The 26887-nt window shown below is 38.4% G+C and overlaps 1 protein-coding gene across 1 annotated transcript in view; it reads left to right on the top strand.

Annotated features, from left to right (window-relative positions):
- Nucleotides 1-26887, top strand: part of LOC129237034 (transcription factor btd-like) — a 118874-nt gene that overhangs the window by 36454 nt on the left and 55533 nt on the right. Inside the window, exon 2 of the mRNA XM_054871405.1 lies at nt 20430-21484. Within this exon, the coding sequence (XP_054727380.1) occupies nt 20537-21484 (948 nt within the window). The 5' untranslated portion in view covers nt 20430-20536. The remainder of the gene's footprint in view (nt 1-20429; nt 21485-26887) is intronic.

Consider the following 26887-nt stretch of genomic DNA (forward strand, 5'->3'; position numbering starts at 1 on the left):
GTTATAAATTTAAAGCAAAAATTTCATTATCGAATTTAAAATCCTTACCAATGCAACATATTTTATGATACAAATGAATTTCCACAAAATGAATTTCCTACTTTTCTACTCTTTATGCAAATTGCGCAATTTTTCACAACTAAATAAGGTCAATGGATGTAAAGACCAATGCGAAAATACGACAAGAAACATAGAACCCAGCAAAGCTGTCGGCTTAATGTCCCCTGGTGTATGTGGAATAGTGTCGATGCCAACGCTGGGTGCTGCTGGTGGTAAAAGTGGCGTCGGTATTGAAATTAACCCAGAATGGAAATGACAATGAACGACACATAGCGGCGGACACTGTTTGGGTGGCGGGGCGGGCCACCGCGTCGAATGTGAAGCAACATAAAGACAGCTTCGAAAAAGTAAGCTACTCTATGGCTTACATAACATTGCAGGCTCGGCAGACAGCAGACGATGCAGTTTTACTCAATCCAGCACTGATTTGGATCGGGCACAGCTTGAAAATCACACCCCTCTCCCCCCAACGTATTTAAATTTGTTATTGGATCTCGTTGTGATGCAAAATACACATAAATCCTCACAAATGGGCGGCAACAGAAAATTCATTCATGCCGTCATGCTGACATTCATTCAAGCAAACAAATCAACGAACCAAACGACCAACGAACGAAAGTCAACTAGTCGGCCGGCCAGCCAGTCAGCCAACCAACAAGCCAGTCAACCGTGCGTTCACTCATTTGTTGGGATTTTGCATTTTCCACTTTGGCTTTTGCTATTATTGTTGTATTTTACGCCTTCATTTCTTGTCGCTTGCATTTTAACATTTTTAAGCTGCAGCAATTTGCATAATGCAACAGCGTCAGCAACAATAATGTAACAAAAACAACAACAATAATGTAACGAAAACGGCAACAGCAACAACAACAATAACAAATAATAATAATACTCAACCAACAACAAATAATGGGGTTAAGGCAAAGCATTGCTGCGCCGCTCGAAGGACTTGTGAGACGCATGGCTCGAAGGAAGCGAGCGTAGATGCGGCCAGAAAAGAATGAAGGCCGTGTTGAAGGCGGTGGTGTGCTCGACAGCTCGGTCAATACGCCATTTTTATTTTACTTACCAACCGCAAAAAGTGCCGTATTGATTGTTGGTATGCTTGTGTGGAGTGGCTCATGGCTGGTGACTCGACAATGATTAAGGCGCTGTAGGTGCAGAAAAATGGCGCACATAGTAAGGATAAGAATAAAACGAGAAGGCTCGTGCAAGGGATTAAGCAAATATTGAACGGTATATGGCGGTATCGTAAATTAACGCAAATTGCTGGCGAATTAATGAAAGTGTGCGTTTGTGTGCGTACGTGTGCGTAAAGCTTATATGCCAGAGGATGGAACGCTTAAATTAACAAAAAAAAAAAAATACTCTAAAAGTGATTAGAAACGAGAAGCCTAAGCAAAATGTCATAAAATAAATTTTTAAAGAGGAAGAAATTCAAATTAGGACCATCCTGTCAAATCATATACGATTATTCATTCTGTAGACCTTCAATATTTGTGTGAGCTATAACTGCGATAAAAGAAATAAAAAGAAAAAAAAAAAATAGTCAAGAGACCGTAAAATCGAAGTTTTCTTATAACAGAAAAAAAACCTCCAGCAAAATAAGAAAAATCAGCTATTTCTCGTATTTTTCATTCATCAAGCATAATCGCTGTAATTCTCAACAGGCTTGTGAAAAAATTTACAGAAATGCCGTGTGCTGGAATATAATAAGCAGACACTTTCCAAGAGCACCAGACACCACTTACAACACACACAATTGAGATAATACAAAAGGTTGCGCCCGACTGTTCACAGTGAATTTGACAGAATTAGCGCTGTTTGACGTCATAAATCGTTATAATATGCCAAATCCTGGAGAAAACCCACGAAAAACAACTCGACACACACCATTTCCTCGTCGATTTCAAAACCGCCTTTGATAGCAAGGATATAAAACACCTCTAAGCCGCTATGTCTGAGTTTGGTAAACCCACAAAACTAATAGGGCTGTGTGAGATGACGTTGCGCGCTACCATTGCAAGAGCCATCATCACCATTTAAACAAGGTGATTCTCTATCTTTGCCGAGCTAAACTGCACTGGTACTATCTTTCATAAGTGTACTCTAGCTACTAGCATATGCCGATGCCTTCGACATTATCGGCAGAACCCCTCCCTTTCGAGCTCTTGGAGTGCGGCTTTGACAATTTGCGCAACGTGAGGCCTGGCGTTGTCGTGAAGGAGTATGGCTTTACCATGCCGATCAGGTATTTCCAGTTAAATAGCTTCATTTACGCGGTGTGGATAGGCAAGGTAGAGCTCCTTGCTGACCGTGGCATTTTTTTCGAGTATTTCCCTATGCACCATGCCCTCGTAGTCCCTCCAAACACATATCTTTTTTGGGCGAAGATCCGGCTGTATTCTCGGCTTTGGCGTATCTCCTGGAGCCACCCACTCCCTTTTCTGCTCCATATTGATGCATAGGCGCTATTTCTCTTCTTTCGCGACGATTCGGTACAAAAAGCGCTGTTTATGACCGCGTGTGGCTCGATGACGGGAGAGATGCTGAGAAGCAATTTGAAGGTGACTTTCTTTTTTTTTTTTTGTTGAGCTCGTGAGGCATCCAGGCTCCCAATTTTCCTATAAATCCCATTGAAAGAAGGTGATTGAAAATCGTTTTATGATCTCAGTTCGTTTTTTCCGCCAATTCTCGACTGGTTTGGTGACCATTTTTTTTTTATGATTTGGGACGTTCTCATCGACTTCAGAAGGCCTTCCACGGCGGGACGTGTCATCGACATCAAAGTTGCCAGTTTGAACTTCGCAAACCTTGTAGACTCGCTGACACTCTCTCCATACACGTCGCAAATGTCTCGGTCTGCTTCGGCAGGTTTTTGACCTCGATGAAAAGCAAAGAAAAGAAAGTGTGGAAAATGTTGATTTTTGCCTCCTGGGTTTTCGATTTTCATGAATACTTACTCATTGCCACATCCAATGGACACTATGGCTCATCACTCTTGAATAATACTGATGACCCGGGGGCTTTAAGTGTGGGCCAGATCAATGGGTTTGCACTTAAAACACAACTTAAACTGCTACTGTGATATTCTAATGGATCGGCAACGGTCTAAGTGAGTTTGTTTAAAGACCGACTGCAGTTTCTACTTATCCTTAACTTAAATTAACTTAATTTAACTTTTATACTTATACTTATACTTATACTTATACTTATACTTATACTTATACTTATACTTATACTTATACTTATACTTATACTTATACTTATACTTATACTTATACTTATACTTATACTTATACTTATACTTATACTTATACTTATACTTATACTTATACTTATACTTATACTTATACTTATACTTATACTTATACTTATACTTATACTTATACTTATACTTATACTTATACTTATACTTATACTTATACTTATACTTATACTTATACTTATACTTATACTTATACTTATACTTATACTTATACTTATACTTATACTTATACTTATACTTATACTTATACTTATACTTATACTTATACTTATACTTATACTTATACTTATACTTATACTTATACTTATACTTATACTTATACTTATACTTATACTTATACTTATACTTATACTTATACTTATACTTATACTTATACTTATACTTATACTTATACTTATACTTATACTTATACTTATACTTATACTTATACTTATACTTATACTTATACTTATACTTATACTTATACTTATACTTATACTTATACTTATACTTATACTTATACTTATACTTATACTTATACTTATACTTATACTTATACTTATACTTATACTTATACTTATACTTATACTTATTCGTACTCAAATCACTTAAGTTGGGATTTAAGTTATAAAAGATACTTTTTATATTTCAAAGACACTTAAGCCTCTTGAAGATTTACATTCTGACTCTACTCTACAAAACTAAACTCATCACAAATTGAAAACCTATACTTGTTTTTATCCTATGTAGTTCACACAAATCTGTTAAGAGTGATTTTCAATTCACTTAAATGCACTTAAGCTCATAATTCATTAAGTAATAAAATTGCGCAATTCGAAAAGTGCTTTGGGAAAAGCCAAACTGAGAAAAGAGCGAGGAAAACTTGCTGGAATTTTATTACGGAATAAATGCAGACAAATGCACTTAGCAACATTTTTGAGTGCATACGCAATGCATTAACAACCGCATTGACGTGCAGATGTGCTTAAGCCATACGTACAAGAATTCACCTGCAAGCTTAAATTAAGTACATAAATACATAAGCATTTATGCTTTTGAAGTAAGAAAAATAAATTTTGATGGAAAATCAATTAGAATTTTTCGTTAAGCACACTTAAGGCATATGCTTAAGCAAAAGAGACGTGATGGTTAGATGGTCTGCGATCTCATAAGTGCCCACTCAAGTTTGAGGCTATTTTTGCGGAGGCTAACGTAGGTGGTGGTGGTGAACGAAGTCGGATGTCCTTAGGTGCTTCCTTATGCTTTAATATAAACCTATGACATGCCGTTAAGTCTGCTGCTCAATTACATTTCCTTAAGGATTCAACGGCATACCTACACGACATTGCTTGCTCTAATAAATTTAATTATTTTAACAATTTATCAACTACGCCAGGGCAGACAAGAAGTGTGTGAAGGCACAGGGACATGTCGAGTGCAAGACAGAAGGCAAGACATATGAAATTCATATGCATAAGTATTCATATATGACTGTGTATGTATGTGTGGCTATGTATGTGTATGTGACATACACAACTTGGAAAGCTATTTTGGGCGTTCGTGAACTTGCCTTTCATTAACTTCTCATATTTGCTCAACTAAAAGCACACATTTGCTCTAAGCTATGATGTTGTTCTAGTTATTTGCTGTTGTTGTTACTGTTATTATTGTTGCTATTATTGTTATTGCTACACAGTAGCTGGTTGTAGTTGTTGTTGCTGTTGTGAATGTGCTCTGTTAAGCACCTTGCGAAAATCCTTATGGGCAAATTTGCCAACAAAATATAAAGAAAAGTGTAGCAGCATTTCAGGCACAAGACAACATCAAAAGGAATATAAGAATAGATTTGAACTAAATTACAAAATTGCAGATGTCTCAAGTACACACAAGCCGGTACACCCACACACATACACATTTATATGCATGTACGAGTACAAATACACATGTATATGTGTGCATTTATGTAAGTATGTGTGTATGTATGAATGCGCTTATTACACATGTCAAGTTGATTGCCAAAAAATTTCCACAGCGACACTAGTAATTTAGAAAATTTGATACCATCTCGTCTCCTGTCCCCTCTCTGCCATTACTCTGTCTTCCCTCATCCTACCTTTCAGTTCTCTGCCCTTGTAGTCATTATCTTCACTGTATTACTTGCACTTGCAGTTGTTTGCTTTGTTGTTGTTGTTGTTGTGCGCAAAATTTCACTTTGGAGAATTTATGGCAAAGCTAAAAGTTCAAAGCTGAACTATCAGTAGGATAAATCATTCTAAAATTTCTGGTGCTTGGGTGGCGCCATTGTGGGTTTGCTTTATTTTTCTGTTAAGAAGATGAAACAGTAAATTTTTGAGTGTTAAAAGGGGAATAGCAAAGGTTTTTGACAAGGAGTATATTTAAAAAATTAGATAAATGGCAGTTGATAAGCATTTTTTTGAGTAAATATGTACGTAAGAATATTTCAAATGGATTTAAGGGCGAGAATTTACAGACGCTCTAAGTAAGTGAATGGAAGTGAAGCCTGGTAGAGAGGAAGAGAGGAGTAAAGCCAAGTTAGAATATTGAAAATCACTACTCCGAAATGCTTTAAATAAGCAAGGGCAGGCATGAGGAACACTTTTGAGTCTGCCATTGCTTGGTCGAGTCTTAACATTTGACTTACTCTGGATTCCTCTGACTGGACGCTGGATTTCTTATTTTCACTAATTGAAGAAAAATGCTGAAGTCAATACCAGCAGACAGGAGGTGAATCACTATTGATCTCTGCAGGGCACTTCGTGCTCACTTTTAAGGTGAAAGTGCTGCTGTCTACCACGACGCAAATATAACAACTCACTCGAGTACTCGCGAACGGCCACTGAGGCAGTGGTCATACCTTTAACCATCAGATTCTAAACGCCACTCAACAATTTCTAGAGCAGCTGTAGTGATAAAGTTCTAGGAAAATGCGATCGTCATTTCCTCATGAATTTCTGCTTTAAAATTCTTAGTATCTCCACTCTTTGAATATCTGGGGAAACTAAATAGCTGGCGAAAAAACTTCATCCCATACAGATGCCGACGGCCTTTCAGCTATCTTACACGAGAAATGTCCAGCCCTGGCGACTCCTCTCAAGATTATCTCTAACAAATCTTTATCTGCAGGCACTTCCTTGAATGAATGGAAGTTTGCAATCACCCCACCATTTTAAAAGCGGAAGCAAAAATGATGTTCGCAATTTCAGGCCGATCTTCAAGCCATCAAACATCTCCAAACTGTTCGAATGCCATGCAAAGGACAACATTTATTTTGCAGTTAAGTCTTTAATTAACCCAACCCCACATGGTTTTGTAACTAGTCGCTCTATAGCTACTAATCTTGCTGTTTTTAGTGATTAATGTTTTCTGCTTCTTGCGTCTTTCTGCAATGTCTTAAATCATATTTGACGGACAGACGCCCAATCCCCCCGACAAATTTTGTTCATACCTAAGTGCCAGAGAAGACAATTTTTTACTGATTTTAATAATTTTATTTTTTTAAATGCCGTTGATTAGAGCTACAATAAAAAAAGACCCAAACCGTATTGGAATAAATGCATTTTTTTATTTTTAAAGTTCTTTTTTATTATATCAAAACATGCCTTAAATAAGGGTCTTTTTATGGGAAAATAAAAAATTTCATTTATTCAAATTTGGTTTGGGACTTTTTACGGTAATACATCCCGGCTAGTATGCAAATTCCAACCTCCCTTTAGAGGCGAAATCATCTCCTAACTACCTAAAAACTTATAAGATAATTTTTTTCAAGAACAAATCTAGAATACGCACCGGAAAAATTAGAAAAAATGGACATTTGTGGGGTTGCTGAGTCCGAATTCGTTATGCATTTGTCCTTTCAGGGTCGAATTGAAGGTCAATTTAGGGTCAAACACAGAATATTCACCGGAAAAATTACAAAAAAATTGATATAAACATTTTTGGGGTTACTGAGTCCGAATTCGTTGTGCATTTGTCCTTCCAGGGACAAATTGAAGGTCAATTTAAGGTCAAACACAAAATATTCACCGGAAAAATTAAAAAAAAAAAATTGATATATACAGTTTTGGGGTTGCTAAGTCAGAATTCGTTGTGCATTTGTCCTTCCGTGGTCAAATTCAGGGTCAATTTAAGGTCAAACACAGAATGTTCACCGGAAAAATTAAAAAAAAAATTGGATTGTTTTTCTTTATATTTTTGTCTAGTCGGTAAGGTACTTTGTAATATACTATAGATTATTAAAAAAAGAAAAATTAGAAATAAAAATATTAATAAATTCCTTAAAAGAATGAATGCTTTGAGAAGAGTGTGTTTGTGAGAAATAGTGTTACATTTGTGAAAATTCGTCTTTTTTTGTTTCATCAGAAAAAGTCTCTGTGGCTTTAAGTTAATCTCTTTGTGGTGTAGTATGGAATGCAGCTACTGAAAAGCGATACACAGAACTACACTGTATAAACTCCTCGGAACGTATAAGATTACCTTTGTATACTTCGAGCTATCTGTGATGCAGATTCTTGCCCCTAAGGGTGCGAAATATTTTATACTACGAGGGTCGGTTGAAAAGTCCGTGTGAAGTCAGAGAGATGGCATTACTGGTGCGTATCGATGTTTTGTTTAGTTAGTAGTGTTCCTTGAAAGAACACACACCAAGTTTCAGACAGATCGGTATATTTCTTCGTGTTTGTCATTCGTTTGAATTGAACAAGTCGAGATTTTTTCCATCACACGAGATTTTTCCAGCACCAGCTCACGCCTCAGCAGTTGTGGTCGCAAAATTAATGGAAATTTGATTCCAGTTCGTTTCATATACCATTTCTTCTCTAGGCTTGGCTCTCTAGGATCTCTCGGACTACAATTTGTCCCCAATTCGAAGAAATGCTTGGCGAGAAAAAGAGTTTATTCAAACGAGGAGGTGACAGCACAAACGAATATCTATTGTCCAGGCTTAGACAAGGGAGCAGCCTACTAGAACAGCGTCGGACGAAGTGCATAAGCCTAAAAGAAGACTATGCCGAAAAATAAAAGAGGCTTCTTCTTCTTCTTAATTGGCACGATGATCGCTTACGCGATTTTGACCAAGTTTAACAAAGTCGATTCTTTCTCGCGCGAGGCCTTCCTGTTCCTCTGCTATCACCAGCTGGTACCGCATCGAATATTTTCCCAGCCGAAGCGCTTGTTTTCATTCAGACAATATGACTCAGCCAATGTAGCCGCTGGATCTTTATTCCCTGCGCTATGTCTATGTCGTCGTAAAGCTCATACAGCTCATCGTTCCATCGCCTGCGATATTCGCCGTCGCCAATGTGCAGAGTTACAGCTAGTAGGTTGTTGAAGCCAGACAGTTGTTTGAGACTCCACTGTATGTACTAAAATCTGAATATCAATTATCCGCTCCCCTTTTCACAGTACCTTAACCAGACTCTCTTAGCACTTAATAAAGCTCTGAAGGTTTAGAGGCCAGCCTTAGCATTGATCAATAAGGAAACAACCTTAGTCTGTACTGTGAATCTCTAGGAAGACCTCCTGCGTGTATGTTGATAATTTTCAAAACATTTGTAGCAACAGTCAGAAAAAACTCAGAAGGCCAAGTGGCCAGCTTCCGCTATGATTAATAAGAAAAAAATCTTCCGCTGCACGGAAAATCTCTATAGTCACCTCTTTTGCATGTATCGCTGCTTTTTCACACATTTACACAGGCACATCCAAACCTATCGCAAAATATCTCTGGCCTTATGATTCACAAGGCGTCTCCAAACGTTCATTAATCGCTGCTTGCTCTGCATAATGGGAATTTTCTAGCCTCAAACTATATCTAGCACCGAATTAGTGAGGACAGCTAATGAATTCGATGTGGCGACTGCAATCCGCAGAAAGAAATGGAAATTACTCGGCCACACCCTGAGGAAGAGTGACGACAACATCGCCATCGCTGAGATGGAATTCTTCCAACGACAGGACGAAATGTAGACAAACCACGAACCACCGGGTGCCGCTCAACGGAGGCGGGCATTAGGTCTTTGAATAAGGCTCGGAATGAATTTAGTGCCCTTGAACAAAACCGTGTACGATGGCGAAGTGGAGTTGGTGACGCCCTATGCCCCAACTATGAGTTAGAGTATCCTATATATCTCTTTTCTTTTTTTTTTGTGGAGGTGGCATTGAAGCATTGAAAGCCGAAAAGTGTGAGAAGACACTAAAATCCCACCACAGCTCCGTTTCCCTCCCGCGGGACGACCGCTAGGCGTTAGATATTACTTCGCGAGAGGGGGAGCGGCTCTACGTGAAAATCTGCGCTGTTGTTCAGCGCAATGCAGTTTGGTAATAACTATTTTTGCCATATTATTGACAGCGGACTAATGTTCTTCTGAGACAAGCATGATATCTACTAGGTTACTAACCATTATTGGCTTCCCAACCCTATCACTCAAATCTTCTCTTTCCAGCTCAAAACGAGGGCTCTGCATCTTCAACTAGACTGTCACAAAAGGTGCAGTACGGGTCATCTTCATGCTTAAATCTATGCAAATAAGCTTCAAAGCATCCATGCCCACTAAGTACTTGAGTCAGTTAGGAATCTATCTGTCCATGATTTGGATTTATCCATTTGATGATATTCGGAATCAATGTTCATCGTCCGTTCATGGAGTTCCTTCATTCCTCCTGCCACGTACGGATGCTTCGCTCCCGTTCAGTCTTTCGGTTAGTCAGCTGTGCTGGATCCGCTGCTAAATATGTATATATATATATGTACGATATACGATCCCAACATGGTGATCGTAGGAAAATCAACGTTACCTGCTGCAATTATCGATGGGACGGCAAAAACGGAACTCTACAGCATTTTTCATGGAAATATTCAGTTCCATAGAGACAATTTGGGGGAAAATTAGTGGTGGACAAATTAACGAACTTATCAGATGCCACCATATCGATTTATGAGTGGGCCAAAAGTTATGAAGGAGTAAATTTTTTTGTTTAACAACCTCCTGTTATTAAAATTTTAACAAAATTGAGGACGTAGGTTTTTCGGTGAAGTTTTTTTATCTCAAAGGAAGAAATTGGTTTTTATGAAAGGCCAGTCTACTTATTTTTTGCTCTGCTTTCAATGGAATTGTCTAAGAAACTGAAGAAATATTACGATTAACTCTGAGGCATTATTGCATTGTACCTTTAAACTTAAATGCTGCATTTTTCCAAACTAAATCCACTTCAAGTTTCACATTCACTTCCTTGCTGCACTTACTTGTGAATGTGTGTATGTATGTATGTAAATAGCGCGAGGTTAAATCAATTTAAACTTACTTCAATAAGCGATTTTCTTCACATTTCTATTTTTAGTTTCTCACTTTTCGATTTCAGGGGGCTAAGGGAGCGGGGGGCGAAGTAGTCGCATTCGCATTTCGTATGCAAAGGCAATAAGCGTATAAATACCACAGAGCGCGGCGTTGTCACGTAAGTCACACACACATGCAAACACAGTGTGCGCAACATATTAATAAAATAGCAATGTGGCACGCACTTTGAGGTACACACATGCCCATATTTACATACACATACACATGTACGCAGATACTTATGTGACAAAACACTATGTAACACACTCTGCGGGGCATTATAGAGCGACTCGCGCTGCTTTTATAATATTGACAGTTGTTTTTGTTGCTACAACTGCGTTTGCCACATAACACCATAAATACGTATACCACCTGCGCTCCCTCTTGTCTTGTCCTTCGCTCTGTGCGACACAGCGCAACTTCAATTAAAATGCGCGGCACATGAGCGCATATTTTACAAGCAAAGCGTTGCAAGGAGCAGAAGAAAAAGAAGAAGAAAAAAAAATATAGGATAGAAAGAAATATTCGAAACTACTACAGCTTGAAAAGAAGTAGTTGTCAAAGCTAGTGGTAGCTAGTAAATAAAGTGAGGAATAAATAAAAAATATGAAAATGATAGCGAAAATTGTGGTATTCATACGAGTATGCACGTACACACACACATACACACATAAGTGCAGGAGAAGCATACCCTGTAGGCAATTTCCCTGGTAACGATTATTAATTTAGATCTATGACTAATTCGCGCCGCTGTTTACGCGGTGAGGTCCTATGAAATAGCAGTTGGAACAGTTTCGATAGTTGGGAATTAGTACTAAATTCGGAAGAAGATCAGTAGCAAGTTTGTACTAATACCAAATTCCACAATGAAAGCTAGTATGCTTACCTCTTTTTGATTAGTACTTAATTAGAATACTTAGCACTTCTTAGTACTTTTAAGTACTTAGTGCTTATTAGTACTTTTTTGGTACTTAGTACTAAATGTACTAAATCAGTAATTAGTACTTATTAGTACATTTTTAGTACTTAGTACTAATTTAGTACTTTTTCGGTACTTAGTACTAATTTAGACAGGTGAAAAGAAGTACGCACTACACCCCTTTTTCGGTCATTTGGTACTAGTACTAAATTTTACAGATGAAATTATATTATACATCCCTATTTTGCTCATTTCGATACGTCCAGAACTAGTACTAAATTTTTCCTGTAGAAGCAATTATGTCTTTCATCTCTTTTTCGATCATTTGGAACTAGTACTAAATTGTACAGATGAAAACTAGTATGTTTTGCATCCCTTTTTCGCCCGTTTCGATACGTTCTGAAATAGCACTAAATTTTAGTAAGTTTTGCATCGTTTTTTCGGTCATTTGGCACTAGTACTAAACTTGACAGATGAAAACTAGTATGTTCTGCATCCCTTTTTGCACGTTTCGACAAGTCTAGAACAAGTACTAAATTTTACGCGTAAGAATAAGTGGGCTTCGCATCGATTTTTTAGTCTTTTAGAAGTAGTAATAAATTTGGCAGACGAAAAGTAGTAGTACTCTGCACCCCTCTTTTGCTTTTGTGGAATTAGTACTAACAATTAGTACACCGTGTGATCTTTTCTTCACATTTTGAAATTAGTACTAATTTGTATAGATGGTAACTAGTGCTTTGAGCGTCCATTTTTTTTTTCATTTCGGAATTAGTACTACATTTGACTCAGGGAAATTCAAAAGGGTCTGCATTGCTGGTTCGGAATTAGTACTTAATGCGACATATAAAAACAATTGTGCTTGTATCTCTCTTCTGGTCTTTTCGAAATAGTAGGTACCAAATAATATGCGTTGCACCCATTTTTTTTTTTTTTTTTTTTTTTTTCATTTTTCTTTATTTATTGAATCTTTCTTTTATAAGAAACTAACAATAAGTTTACAAATCTTATATACTAGAGTAATATGTTTCCTTGCCAGTGCTAAGAAACGAAGTATTTGCTCAAATGAACATATATTTACATATATGATTAAATCGGTTGTGAATCTCCAATTCTTCATAGTTGGGAGCTGAAAAGGACGGGTTTCCAGTCTCCGATTCTTCGTAGCTGGGAGCCGGAAAGGCCTAGTTTCCAGTCTCCCTTAGAGCTTTCGTTGTCTCTCATGTCGATTGTGAAAATGATGTTGTTTTTTTGTTTTTGTTTCGAATGTGATAAATGTGGTTGGAGGAAGTTGTGGACGGACTCTCGCGTGAGATGAGATCATTAAGATACTGCAGACTTGAAGATGTCTCTTTTTTCAATCTTGTGTGGCCTTCATCTAAAAGTAGTTGGGAGCTGAAAAGGACGGGTTTCCAGTCTCCGATTCTTCGTAGCTGGGAGCCGGAAAGGCCTAGTTTCCAGTCTCCCTTAGAGCTTCCGTTGTCTCTCATGTCGATTGTGAGAATGATGTTGTTTTTTTGTTTTTGTTTCGAATGTGATAGATGTGGTTGGAGGAAGTTGTGGACGGACTCTCGCGTGAGATGAGATCATTAAGATACTGCAGACTTGAGGATGTCTCTTTTTTTCAATCTTGTGTGACCTTCATCTAAAAGTAGTTGGGAGCTGAAAAGGACGGGTTTCCAGTCTCCGATTCTTCGTAGCTGGGAGCCGGAAAGGCCTAGTTTCCAGTCTCCCTTAGAGCTTCCGTTGTCTCTCATGTCGATTGTGAAAATGATGTTGTTTTTTTGTTTTTGTTTCGAGTGTGATAGATGTGGTTGGAGGAAGTTGTGGACGGACTCTCGCGTGAGATGAGATCATTAAGATACTGCAGACTTGAAGATGTCTCTTTTTTTCAATCTTGTGTGACCTTCATCTAAAAGTAGATTTCGCGCTAGTTTATTGGGATGGTCTTCTAGCTTTTGTAGGTATTTTTTGCTCAACCGTACTATTTCATCGGCTACACGAGGTATGCAAATATCTCTGTGAATGTTAACGTTCTTTATATACCATGGCGCTCCCGTGATTATCCGCAAGGCTTTAGATTGCACTCTCTGAAGTTTTTCGATATTTGAGGGCGTAGCCGTTCCCCACATTTCTATACCATATGTCCATATTGGTTTTAGCATGGCTTTATATAGTAGCACTTTGTACTCTAGAGGTAATGCTGATTTCGAATTAAGCATCCAATATAGGCTTTTCATTTTAAGCTTGATATTCGACACTTTCTTTTCAATATGATTCCGCCATGTGAGTCTTCTATCTAAGTGAATTCCAAGATATTTTATTTCGTTTTGCTGTGGTATATTCTGACCATTTATTGTAACTGCAGGGCAAGTTTCTTTTCTTAGAGTAAAAGTAATATGCACGCACTTGGTTTCATTAACCTTTATTCTCCAGTTTTTAAGCCATACTTCTGTTTCAAGTATATGCCTTTGTAATATAGACGTTGCTACTTTTGGGTCTGTGTGAGTGCAAAGTATTGCAGTATCATCGGCAAATGTTGATGTCATTGTTTGGCTCGTCGTTGGCATATCAGATGTGTATAATACATATAAAATAGGGCCCAGAACGCTGCCTTGTGGAACTCCAGCGTCTATTCTACAATGCCGAGAGAAAAAATCTTTTTGCTTTACAACAAATTCTCTATTAGTGATATAGTTTTGCAGCAAGAGGTGTACATTCGTAGGCAGTAAACTAGTAATTTTGTGAATTAGGCCGCGGTGCCATACCTTATCGAATGCTTGTGCTACGTCTAAGAACAGTGCAGTGCAGTACTGATTTTTCTCAAAGGACTTTCGTATAAATGACACAATGCGATGAACTTGCTCAGTTGTACTATGTTTTGCTCTAAATCCAAATTGGTGTTGAGGAATAATATTGTTATCTTGAATAAAGGGCATTATTTTCTGCAAGAGCAACTTTTCAAATAGCTTTGAAAGTATGGACAATAGACTAATTGGCCGATATGAGGATGCTTGGCTTAAGTCTTTCCCAGGTTTACCTATCATAATGATTTGTGATAATTTCCAAGCTTTTGGGTAGTAGGCAGTACGAGAGATGGCGTTAAATATGTGCCTGATATGAAGAACGGCAATATTGGGAAGCTCTTTTAGCATTTTTGGGGTGATTTTGTCGTAACCTGGTGCTTTTTTAGGTTTAAGTTGATTAATAACTGAGACTATGTTATTTTTTTTAAACTTTATTGGCTTTTTTGGTGGTTGCAATATGTCTAGTGGTAAGCAAGTAGTTGCAGAAGACTGATTGTCCACATTTTGAGATTAGTACTAAATTATGCAGATAAAAACTACTAAACTAATATGCTCTACAGCTCTATCCTGCACCCATTTGCCCAAATTTTGAGTACTAAATTATACAAATAAAAACTCCCTTTTCCGATGGCTCCTATTTAGTACTAATAAAAAGTACATATAAAAACAAATGTGCTCTTCGCACTTTTCTGGTCATTTGGAATATGTACTAAATTGGCCAGATGAAAACAGAATGCTTACTTTTTTTTACTAATTAAGAACTACAGGGTGGCTGATGAATTTTGCTACATTAAGAAACTCAAATAACTTTTTTTTGAGTGTATGGAATTCATTTATTTTTTTTTCAAGTTGAAGGTCATTAAATTTTATTAAATGTACAATAGCTTAACTAGTTTTAAAAATAATTGAATTTAAATGCCCCCCATGCTCGTAGACACAAGTGCGGCATCTTAGTAAAAAGTTGTTCATTGCTGCTTTGAGAGTTGCGACAGGAATAGCCGCAATTGTTGTCCGAATGGATTGTTTCAGTTCATCCAAATTAGTTGGCTTTGTTTTATAAACTTCTTGTTTACATAAACTCCACAAGAAAAAGTCAGGTGCAGTAAGGTCAGGCGACCTGGGGGGCCAACGAAATTCGGAGTTTCTTGAAATCAGTTTATTGGGAAATTTTCGTCGCAACTCTGTCATAACAGTCTGGGCTATGTGAGACGTTGCCCCATCTTGTTGAAACCACACAGAGTTGAAAGGAATTCTCTTTCGGCGTAGTTCTGGATAGAAAAATTCTTTCAGCATTTTCAAATAACGGTCTCCAGTAACCGTAACGGTGTGACCATTTTCTTCAAAAAAAAAAATAAGGCCTGACAATACAGCGTGAAGAAACCGCACACCACACTGTCACGCGAAGGGGATGCAATTCTGTCTCGTGGAGTATCTGTGGGTTAGAAGTACTCCATATTCGACAATTTTGTTTGTTCACATTGCCGTTTAAATCGAAATGGGCCTCATCAGACATGAAAAGGCAGTTTAACATGTTTTGGTCTTCTTCCACCATTTGCAGGATCTTCTGGCAAAATTCCAAGCGAATCGGCAAGTCTGCTGCATTCAGTTTGTTAACCATTTGAATTTTGTAGGGAAATAAGTCTAAATCTTTGTGCATTATTGTTTGCAAAGACTGTCGGCTGACACCAAGTTGAGCAGATAAGCTTCTTGTTGAAACCCTTGGATTGCTTTGTGTAGCTGCAGCTACAGCAGCGATCGTTTCCTCCGTCCGAACTGGTGGGTTTCGATGATAAGGCCTTCTTGCGACTGTTCCTTGCTCAGCAAAATTATTCACCAGTCTCATTATGGTCCATCTGCTCGGGGAATCGCCGCTAAACATCCGCCTGTACTCTCTCTGTACCTAAACTACGGACTCCAGTGCGTGATAGCGGCGGACTATCCAAATTCTTGTTTGCGTGTCCCAGTTATCCATTTTAATAAATTTTAAAGATCAATCTGCAAATTAAAACAAAAATGGAACAGATAACTTAAAAAGAAAAAAAGTTATTCAATTTTTTTTTTGGTAGCGGCTTTCATCAGCCACCCTGTAGTACTAAATTGAATAGCTGTAGCCCCGTGTGTTCTTCATCTCCTTTCAATAGTTGGCGCTTAGTAGTAAATTCTACAGATGGAAAGTAATGAACTCTGCACTAATTTTTTTTTAATTTACGAATAAGTACTAAAGTATGCAGATGAAAAATAGTACGCTCTGTATACTATTTTCTAAATTTCAGAATTAGTACTAAATTATAAAGATATAACGCTCTGCACGAATTTCTCCCATTTTCAGAACTAGTACTAAATTATACAGATTTTTATTTAATATCTAATATAAGTAACTCTATTGGTATTAGATATTGGTACTAAATTCGACAATTAAAAAAAAGTAAAAATAGTACGCTCTGCATCTATTTTTTTAAACTTCAGAATTAGTACTAACTTCTAAAATTTAATTGACTCATAAAATCTAGCCTGGACTGCATTTCTTTGTGATGGTTCTGAATTAAAGCTTAATATTAAATTCGACGGATATAATTTAGTACACACTGCGCCCATCTTTCGATAGTACTAAATTGGGCAGTTCATATCTGGTACGTTACGCCTACTTTTTTTCGACAATTCGCAATCAGTACTAATTTTGATGCATGAAAACTTTTATGCTCTGCTAGATATTTTTAGATTTCGAAATTAGTACTAAATTAGACAGATGCAGGCACTCTTTTTTCACTAGTTAATAACTAGTACTAAACCAGACTAATTATATATAGCGCCCTCTGCATTGCTCTTCGATAGTCTGGCACTAATCTAATTCACGCTGCTGTCAACTGTCCCAACAGACGGCAGATTAGAGCATTGACGCGACTTTAAAATGGCACTGGGTTCGATTATTCGGGTTGACAAATAATTTCTAAAATTTGTTTTACCAAAATATTTTAATTTATTTTTTATTAGACCTCAAAATAAAATTATATTTATTTAAAATATATTATATTAAAACTCTAAAATAATTCAACAATTTTTATGCATTGAATTTAAAAAGCTCAAATTATCATCGCTATACTATCAGATTTTCCCTACAGGGCACCTTGTTCAAGTAGTGTGAATGAAGTTAGTGTGGCAAACGCGCGCGAGCGTTTTAATAATATTAAAAATATTCACATGCTCACACAAATACACAGCCAGCTACAAACATGCAACCATCCACATACACGTAAATATGTAAATGAACACCTCTTTCCTAATTTAATTTTTGCTCCTGCCGTTCACTTTGTTTGAGCCAACCACTTGCCTGCTTTGCTTTGCAGCACCTAATAAAGTGTGGAAAGTGGAATGCCTTTGAGTTGTAGAAGAATATTTAATAAAAGCTCCCACTGTGCGTTTTGCGGTGTATAGGTGTGTGTGGCTGTGGGTAATTCATAATGTCTGGGGCAATGTTGGGACTGGCACATGATGCCTTGGCATCGATATTGAAATTATTGAATTTTGTTTTCTGAAGCAAAACAGGCAAATATTCTTTAAAGCGATGAGCGAACTTTAAGTAGGAAAGTTTAATGAAATATTTTTAAAGAATGGCAGAAAATTTTTAAAGTAATTTGAAAAGTGATATACGTTTACAGTGTAATTTCTCCTAACGGACACCTTTATCAGCTGGACATTTCTCTTTAGCGGTCACTTTTTTCTACACCAAGTCTTATGTATCTGAATAAATTACCTTATTCACTGGACATACAAAAACTGACTGACGGTGAGTGTCCGCTTAAGCGATTTTGGACGAGTTCTACAAAGCTCGACAGTCTCTTCTTTCTCGCACTAACTGGCACCAGTTAGACACAACAAGTGAAGCCATGCCCTTCTTCTTCTGATCTTTCCAACATTGAGGAGCCTTTTCTTTTCCTCTACTACCACCAGCTGGTATCGCAGGTACCTACTTTCAGCGCCGAAGCGTTTGTATCCATTCGGACCATATGGCTTAGCCAACGGAGGCGTTGGATTTTTATTCGCTGCACTTTATCTATGTTGCCGTAAAGCTCACACATCTACCTGTTTCATCGCATACGATACCTGCCGTCGTCAATGGTCCAAAAATCACAAAACCTTTCTCTCAAACACTCCAAGGGACCCCTCATCGGATATTGTCGTCGCCAAGCTTCTGCGCCATACGATAGGACGAGCATAATGAGAGGCTTATATGAGTTAATTATGTTCGTCCAGAGAGGGCTTTACTACTCAATTGACAGCGGACGTGTCCGAAACCTCGTTTGATATCAATTGACGCGAAAGCTCTTTACCGATTCTGACGGCACTTCTGGTATCGAACAATATCATCTTGCACAGTCGTATTAGTTTGCGCTGCCATGTTTGAATAGCTCAGCTGGCAGTCCGTCTGCTGCCGCGGCTTTGTTCTTACCTCATCATGGACGGGTAGTGTAACGAAAGTCCTGTCGGAGGAATTGAGGTTTCCGGATCTTAACATTCTCTAAGATATCCACAGTTGTAGCTATTCAGCAAGTTCAAGAAGAGCTCGCTCCATAACTTAGGTATGAAGATGTGTTAAAGGATACAAGAGGTCGCTCTCGCTCATCCAACAACGCAATACCACACTTTGTTGGGTTCTCGGCCACTCTGGAGTGGAGGGAAGTGAAAGAGCGGATGAGTGTGCAAGGATAGGCTCTGAGCTGGACCTTCAGCGAGCAGTAGAGGACATAATCGTTCCTCTAAACGAACTATACACTGCGATTGGCTTGAGCGTAATCGCGGAAACCAATAGAAGGTGGTCTCTGATTACTAACTGCAGGGTATCCAAAGCGCTCTGGTCAAAACTGAATCTTGAAAGAACAAATCGGCTGCCTGGTTTCATTAGATCAACTGCCAGCGCCCTCACAGGTGTTATAACGGGCTACTGCATTATTGGCGCCCTAGCCAGTACAATGGATGTATCTCACAATGACTTCTGCAGTTATCACTAAGGGCTTCAGGGCCACCGAATGGACGGAAAACTAATGCAGTCATCACAATGAGCCTCAGGGCCACCGAGTGTGTGTGTCTTAGACAAGCAACTTGGGTAAATAGTGCGAATAGTGTATCAAAAGTAGTAACGGTAAAATAAATAAAATTTATTGGTGCTCAGAATTGTATAATACAATTTAACTGGGAGCTTTTTCTAATACATCTTAATCCTCTAAAGCCTACCGAAATGGGCATTTTTGGCCCTTTCGCATCGTTTCCGATGCCACTTCAGTCAAGTTTGCCTGGATGAATATTCGACAAAGGTAAGAAGGTAATATTTTATAAAAACTATTGTCCAAGTACGGCAACTGGAATCGATTCCTTGATGTGCTGACACTGCATTTTCTGTTTTTTCTTTCACACGTCACTCTATCTCTCCGCTGCTTATTCCGAATTTTGAGTTGTGCCTTGAATGAGCGTCATGGTTTCAACAACTGAAAGAGGCATATTGACAATTGTTAGTCCGTTACCATCGCGGCGCACCCTACCAACACAGCGGAAATTTTAAAATTACTGGCAGTTATTGAAATACGAGACAATGCGATATGGTGAATGAGAAGACTTTGCATTGAGAGTATTGTTGACAAGCTTGTTGGCTCACTTCGCTTGTTGTTGAGGCAGGCAGCGGAAATCGCTTTGAAATGTCACATTGGCGAGGTTTGTTTGTGATAAATGTTTGCAATGCAAATAAAGAGCATATCGCGCAGAATTCGTAATGAGGTGGGGATTGGTTTATTTCTGCATTGCAATTTTCTAGTGAGTAGTGTAAAAGCTAACAGATAGTAAGTCCATACTCAACTGATTAAAAGGTTCATTTCGAATTCCAAATATGCAACTTCCTACTGCGGACGCGTAACCCGCAGCGGCTCAGTGACCGGAAGACAGAAGTTTGTTGTAAGAATATTAATAGCTTTTAAGCATTTTTTGTAATTTATATACTACCAATTTTTTTAGAGAAGCCTAACCACTTTTAACAAATTTTCTCTGCCTCTTTCTCATTGCAGTTTTGTCATGTTTCGTTTGAGTTTGCATTTAACATTTAACCGCCAACGCTTGCAATTCAACTGAGCTAAACACTTTCCATTGAACCTCCGGTGCCGCGCGCTCACAAATGTCTGACGAAGTGCCTTCGGGGCGCTTATCGCAAATTTTCGATTCGCTCACCAATCTACAGCAACAGCAAATACTGCAAGCGCGCCGCCGCTCCGCCTCCTCTTCGTCGCCTTCGCCCGCTAGCTCTGGTCGCGTCACGCCATCCACTGCCCAGGCTGGCGCACAACCATTTGCTTTTCATCACCAACACTTCAGCAATCATGCGCATACGTACTATATGCGCGCACAGGATGGCAATGCCTATTTGCATACCTTTCCGGCGGCGGCGGCGACGCAAGCGCATCATCATCATCATCACTTGCATCACATGCAATCAGCGACGCATTTCTATACCCAGCAGCAACACGCACAACACCAACAGCAGCAGCAGCAGCCGCAGCAACAGATGTACTGTGGCGCGCAGCAACAACAACAACAAATGTCGTTGCCACCTATGTATGCTTCACAATCGTTGAATTCCTCGCCTTTGCTCACCAAACGTGCTACATCATTTAGCGGCAATATACCGTTAACGCGTCCGCATTGTGAAAATTTCGCCGCGATGCGCATCTCAGCAGCAACAGCAGCGATTGCTGGCGGTAGCGGTGTTTCACAGTCGACGCCAAATAGTCCGCGTTTAATGCCGCGGCGCGCGCAGCGTCCACCGCCTATACCGGCAAAACCAAGCGCAGCAACGTTGCAAAGCGTCAGCGCCGGCTCCGGTGCCTGTAGTAGTGGTGCTTCAGCGGTTGATAGTAGTAGTGCAAGTGCTAACGCGGGTGCTATGGCTAAGAAGCCCACTGCCAGCGATAGTCGCGCTTCGGAAAAGTCAGACTCAAGCGCCACTGCGACGATTAATCCCGGTCTGGCCGCTTTGGATACCGATGCGCCTTGGCCGCATTTCTCGACGCTCACCGAACACTTGGATGTGCATCAGGTGAACAACTACGCGCAACCAGTGCCAGAGGTGAGTCTAGTCTAACCTAGTATTTGTATAAACTAAAACACTAAGCGCACAGAGAGGGGCATGAACTTGAAAGAAAGTTTCCTTCAAGAGATGGCTAAGCGCCTTGCGTACGCGCGCAGCGACATACCTGAAAGATACCTATGCACAGTTATAAGACGTTGAGCTCTGCATTTATCTGGTAAAAACTTGCAGATCTTCTGCCAAAAACTACCTGAGAGTACTTCAGTAAGTTATATTAAAGAAACTAAACCTTCCTCATCGACTCGTATATCCTATAACCATAGATAAGTCTGTCATTGTTTTGTGTATCAGATTTTTTTTCCTTCTTTTGCAGTAGTTAGGGTAAGGGTCCCTTTAAATTTGACACCTTTGCATATCTGACCATCTGATCTTCCTAGTCGAGGAAATCAGAATTGAATTTCGCTATGGATTGACCGAGCGGGCATCCGTATACTACAATTCATTCACAAAGATTCCCGAGTTAGTTAAGGGTTATTTTCAATATTTTTTTTTTCTATGTAAAAAAGTATTTATTTAATTCAAACATTTTTCTGTCTTATATTTAGATACATATTTAAAAAATAATTTATGAAATTAAAAAAAAAAAATTAAAACTCCTCCATTGTGACGTCATTTCCGGTGACCCCTCGAAAAAAAGGTGCGTCCGCGTTGTCAGAATAACTCCTGACAGGCTCATCAAAAATGGAAAAACAAAAATAAGTGCTTTAGTTAAGGCAATAAACTCGAGCTTGAACGAAAGAAAGAAAAGAAAAGTAAAAATTGGAATTTTGGCACACATTTTTCCAAAAAAATAAAAATTTCGGTCAAATTTGCTTGACATTTTGTTTTTTTTAAATAGTTGTAATTGAAAAAAAAAAAACAAAATCCTTTGTTCAAGCACGAGTAAATTGTATTTCGAACACCTGTGTAAAATTTCATCAAGATCGGTTGAATAGTTTTCGAGAACATTTTACAACCGACTTTGAAAACACAGTTCCGAGAAAAACGCGTTTAAAGTTTGAGTAACAATAAAAGTGGCTTGGAGCGCACACATTCCAAAGTCTGCATCTCCGAATTTATTATTCGGATCGACTTGAAAATTTAGGATAATATTCCTGAGATGTTGTAGAAATTAATAAGCAAAATAAATCGAGTTTTTGAACCAACGAAACCCATGTAACCCCTTAAAGGTAAACCAGGAACAACTACTTCCGCAACAAAGGTTGGATCATAATTTGTAAATGCTATATCTTAGGATCTTCGTCTTATTATCTAAATTGTTTTCCTGGAACCCGAAATTCTTTGATCTGCCTGGTACAATTTAAAGGACGACATCTTCGTCTTTGACTTGAAAAACCCAGAAACGTGGCTAATGATTGGAGGTCAGCAAATACTAAGAAAAATGTTAGATAAATTATATAAGGTGGATTTAGTTCAATAGTGAGGTCTTGAGCTAAGTTCATTATTTTAAATAAAAATTCTTCATCCTCAATTCCTTTTGTCCTGAATGGTGCTGCAAAGGGCGTCACGCACGTCGAGTTTGAAAGTTCAGAATTTATGTTTATATACATAAAAATAAGATTGAAAACCAAATATTAGTATAAGAGCAGCTGAACCAATGGCTGATCCCAAAACTATTAGATATTTCAAGAAGCTTCCAACATGGACAAGGTATTAATTTGAGTCTCTTATAGCAAAAAGCTGTCTACAAATTGTCACAATGCTTCTGCGATATAGCGAATTGGGGATAAGAATATATCGCACCCTAAATACAAAAGGGTCACAACTCAAAATTTTCCACACTCGAGCTTGACTTGTTTACAGTAGCACAGAAAACAAACTATGTGACATATCACGCTGAAATTTGCCATGTAAGCTTATAATAGTCCTACCAAAAAACAAAAAATTTATTTTTGCCATATGTCATCCGCGGACCGTTTTATTGATAATGTCTCGTTCATATTTGAGCAGAAGGGACATTTTGAGTTGTGACCCTGTTATATTTAGGGTGCGATATGTATTATTATATTATAATTATTATATTATATATATTTTAGAAAACCCAATTTTATCTTATAATCTAACAACAGTTTGCAATTCTGATTGGACAGAATAATAATTAAATTCATTTCGCTATAACTAAAATCAAAGAAGTCACCGAATTGCTTTGAAAAGGTTCCATTCTTCATTTCCACTCCAAGGTTCTAAGTTCCATTTTCATGTCACCTCTTTCTGCTTGGCATAGAATGGTCGATGTGGAGAAAAAGCTCTAAGGGTTGTTTGTATTGCCAGTCAGAATTTCAGATCTTTCCGTACAAGCCACTTGGTATATTTCACAAACCCAGATCTAAATTTTGCAGATAATTTGTAGATCAATGAAAATGAAATGTAAAACGCAACAGAAAATGTGCTATCCAACACTAATCGAGGTGGAGTACAAATCCATATTAAAGCCCGAAGCAAGAGCTGATGATGGTCAACAACTAAAGGACTCACTTAACTAAACCCCAGTTTGTATATGCAAATAGACGGCGAAAATATCTGCGATCTCAAAAAGTGAATGAGACGCATTCACCCAAAACTCAAATTGAATACCAGACCTGCTATTTGGTTAATTAAAATCAAGTTCATACAAATGATTTGAAAGACGACGTACAATGCATAGCAATGAAAGTCGATGATATACCTGGTTACACAATTGGGAAGCATGTAAAAGTCTTTAGGTTCTATCGGCCGTATTGTGTGGAAGACTGTATTCCACCACCCACCAACTGAATTAGATCTTATCAGTATGTTTTCGGACCGGGAAAATCGCCAATTGACCACATGTTCACAATACGCCAAGTCTTGGAAAGGACCCATGAAAAAATAATCGACACACGCCATCTTTTCAGCGATTTTAAAGCCGCAACCGACAGCATGAAAAGGAGTTGCCTATAGACCGCAATGTCTGAATTTGGTATCCCCCAAAACGATTACCGCTGTGCAAGATGATGTTGTTCGATGCCAGCAGCGTCGTCAGAATTGGTAAAAAGCTCTCGCGCCAATTGATATCAAATGAAGTTTCCGACTGGCCCGCTGTCAATTAAATAGTAAAGTCCTCTTTGGACGAACAAAACTAAACAAAACTAACACATTATAAGGGTCTCATTATGTTCGTCCTATTGTATGGCGCAAAAGCTGGCATGATGACAACAAGGGCTCGCTTGGAGTGTTTGAAAGAAAATTTCTGCGGAAGACTTTTTGAACTTTTGCACTTTGCCGATGAATATCGTAGGCGATGGGGCAATGAGCTATATAAGCTTTGCGACGACATAGACATAGTGCAGCGAATAAAGACTCAGAGGCTCCGTTAACTAGATCATGTCGTCCGAAGGGATATAAGCACCCCGGCTTTTAAAGTATTCGATGCGCTAAAGCTGGTAGCGTGGCAGTGATACCAGAGGAAGAGGAAGGCCTCCTGTGTGTTAGAAAGATCAGGTGGAGGAAGACTTGGCTGCACTTTGTGTGTCTAATAGGCGCGAGTAAGAAACGGCTGACGCGCATTGTTAATCTCGGCCAAAATCGGTTAAGTGGTTAAGAAAAGAAACAAAGTCTGATGGTTAATGGGCCAAACAAGAAGAAGAAGAAAAGATCTTTAATTAAATCTGATTTTTTTTAGCTTACCAAACTAAAGGTAAGCTAAGGCATAGATATTCTGAAGATGACAAAACCTCAGCTCTCAAACTTCGTTGGTGTCCTCACAGGCATCATCTGATTGGTATGCACGCCGTTAGGTTTGAAATTATTTCGGGTTCTTTTTGCGTCAGCTGTATGGAGAATGAAATGGAATCATCTCAGCATCTTCTCCTTAGCTGGCCCGCTCTCGCGTGACTAAGATTTAAGCAAGTTGGCTTTAACTTCTTTCTTACGCCTGCTGATATAGCAGGCCTTGATATCAAACACCTGCTGAACTTCATAAGCAGCGTAAAGCGGTTAATATTACCGCAAATTAGGCACCCTTCGTAATCCACAAATAGCCAATATTTTGAGCAGTGTTGACTATTTTTATTTTTTCTTTTTAATGTTCATTAATTTTGTATAAAAGTATAGCTCATTGTCTAATGAAAACCATATAAATTCAAGTCACAGACTTTATATATATATAATTGGAGCGTACACCCTTTTTGGGTGTTTGGCCGAGCTCCTCCTCCTCCTCCTTGTGGTGTGCGTCTTGATGTTGTTCCACAAATGGGGCGACTTAATTTTGGTGCTTTCACCGAGATTCGAACTAACGTTCTCTCTGTGAATTCCGAATGGTAATCACGCACCAACCCATTCGGCTATGGCGGCCGACTTTATACAAAAATTAAGAGAATTCCATAAAATTTTCATCACATTTCTACGGTATGAGTACCGAAATTTATAGACTAAAAGGGCACTAGGTTTTACATTACTTTAGCGGAGGAAATTTGTTGTTATTAGCTCAATTACGGTAGGTGTAGTATAGTTTGCAGCTATCGTAAAATAAGAGGTAAAAAAAACAACAGTAAAATGAACTGTGCCTACCATCCGATTGATGACTCGGTAAGGTATTCCCCGGATAAGGTAATCATTTTATAGAAAATTCTTTGAATATTCTGAAATTAAGCAAATAAAGCTTAAAAAATCTCCAGGTTTTGACAAAATTGATGGACTTACCATAAAGAACCAACCTGCCTCCAAAATGTATTAGACTTCTTACCTATATATATATATATATATATACTCAACCACTACCCAAGTCAATGGAAATGCGCCGAAGTAATCATGATACCGAAACCTAACAAACCAGAGCACTGCCCGTCTTCATATCGTCCAATTAGCTTAAGGTATTTGAAAAGATACTTTTAAGAAGAATGTTACCTGTTTTAGAGGACTGCGATATAATACCTGAACATCAGTTTGGGTTTAGGAGGGGGCATGGGACTCCTGAGCAATGCCACCGAATTGTTCAAATTATGAAGAATGCTTTTGAATATAAACAGTATTGCACTGCGGTATTTTTAGATATCAAGCAAGCATTCGATAAAGTTTGGCACCCAGGGTTACTCTATAAAATAAAAAATTGGCTTCCAGCTCCTTACTATTTAATTACAAAGTCATATCTTAGGGGTCGTACGTTCTATGTCCATGAAAAAGATGAATCTTCAGAGTTGTACTCAATTAATGTTGGAGTTCCTCAAGGGAGCGTATTAGGCCCCGTTCTATACACAATATTTATCGCTGACCTACCGATTAACAGTAACATAGATGCTGCAACATATGCTGATGATACAGCTTTTATTGCCACAAACTGTAATCGTAATGACGCATCACTTCACCTACAACAACAACTGAATATGGTTGAAAAATGGCTAATGAATTGGAAGATGGAGGTTAACA

The sequence above is a fragment of the Anastrepha obliqua genome, chromosome 2 (assembly GCF_027943255.1).
Source record: "Anastrepha obliqua isolate idAnaObli1 chromosome 2, idAnaObli1_1.0, whole genome shotgun sequence".
Lineage (NCBI taxonomy): Eukaryota > Metazoa > Arthropoda > Insecta > Diptera > Tephritidae > Anastrepha > Anastrepha obliqua.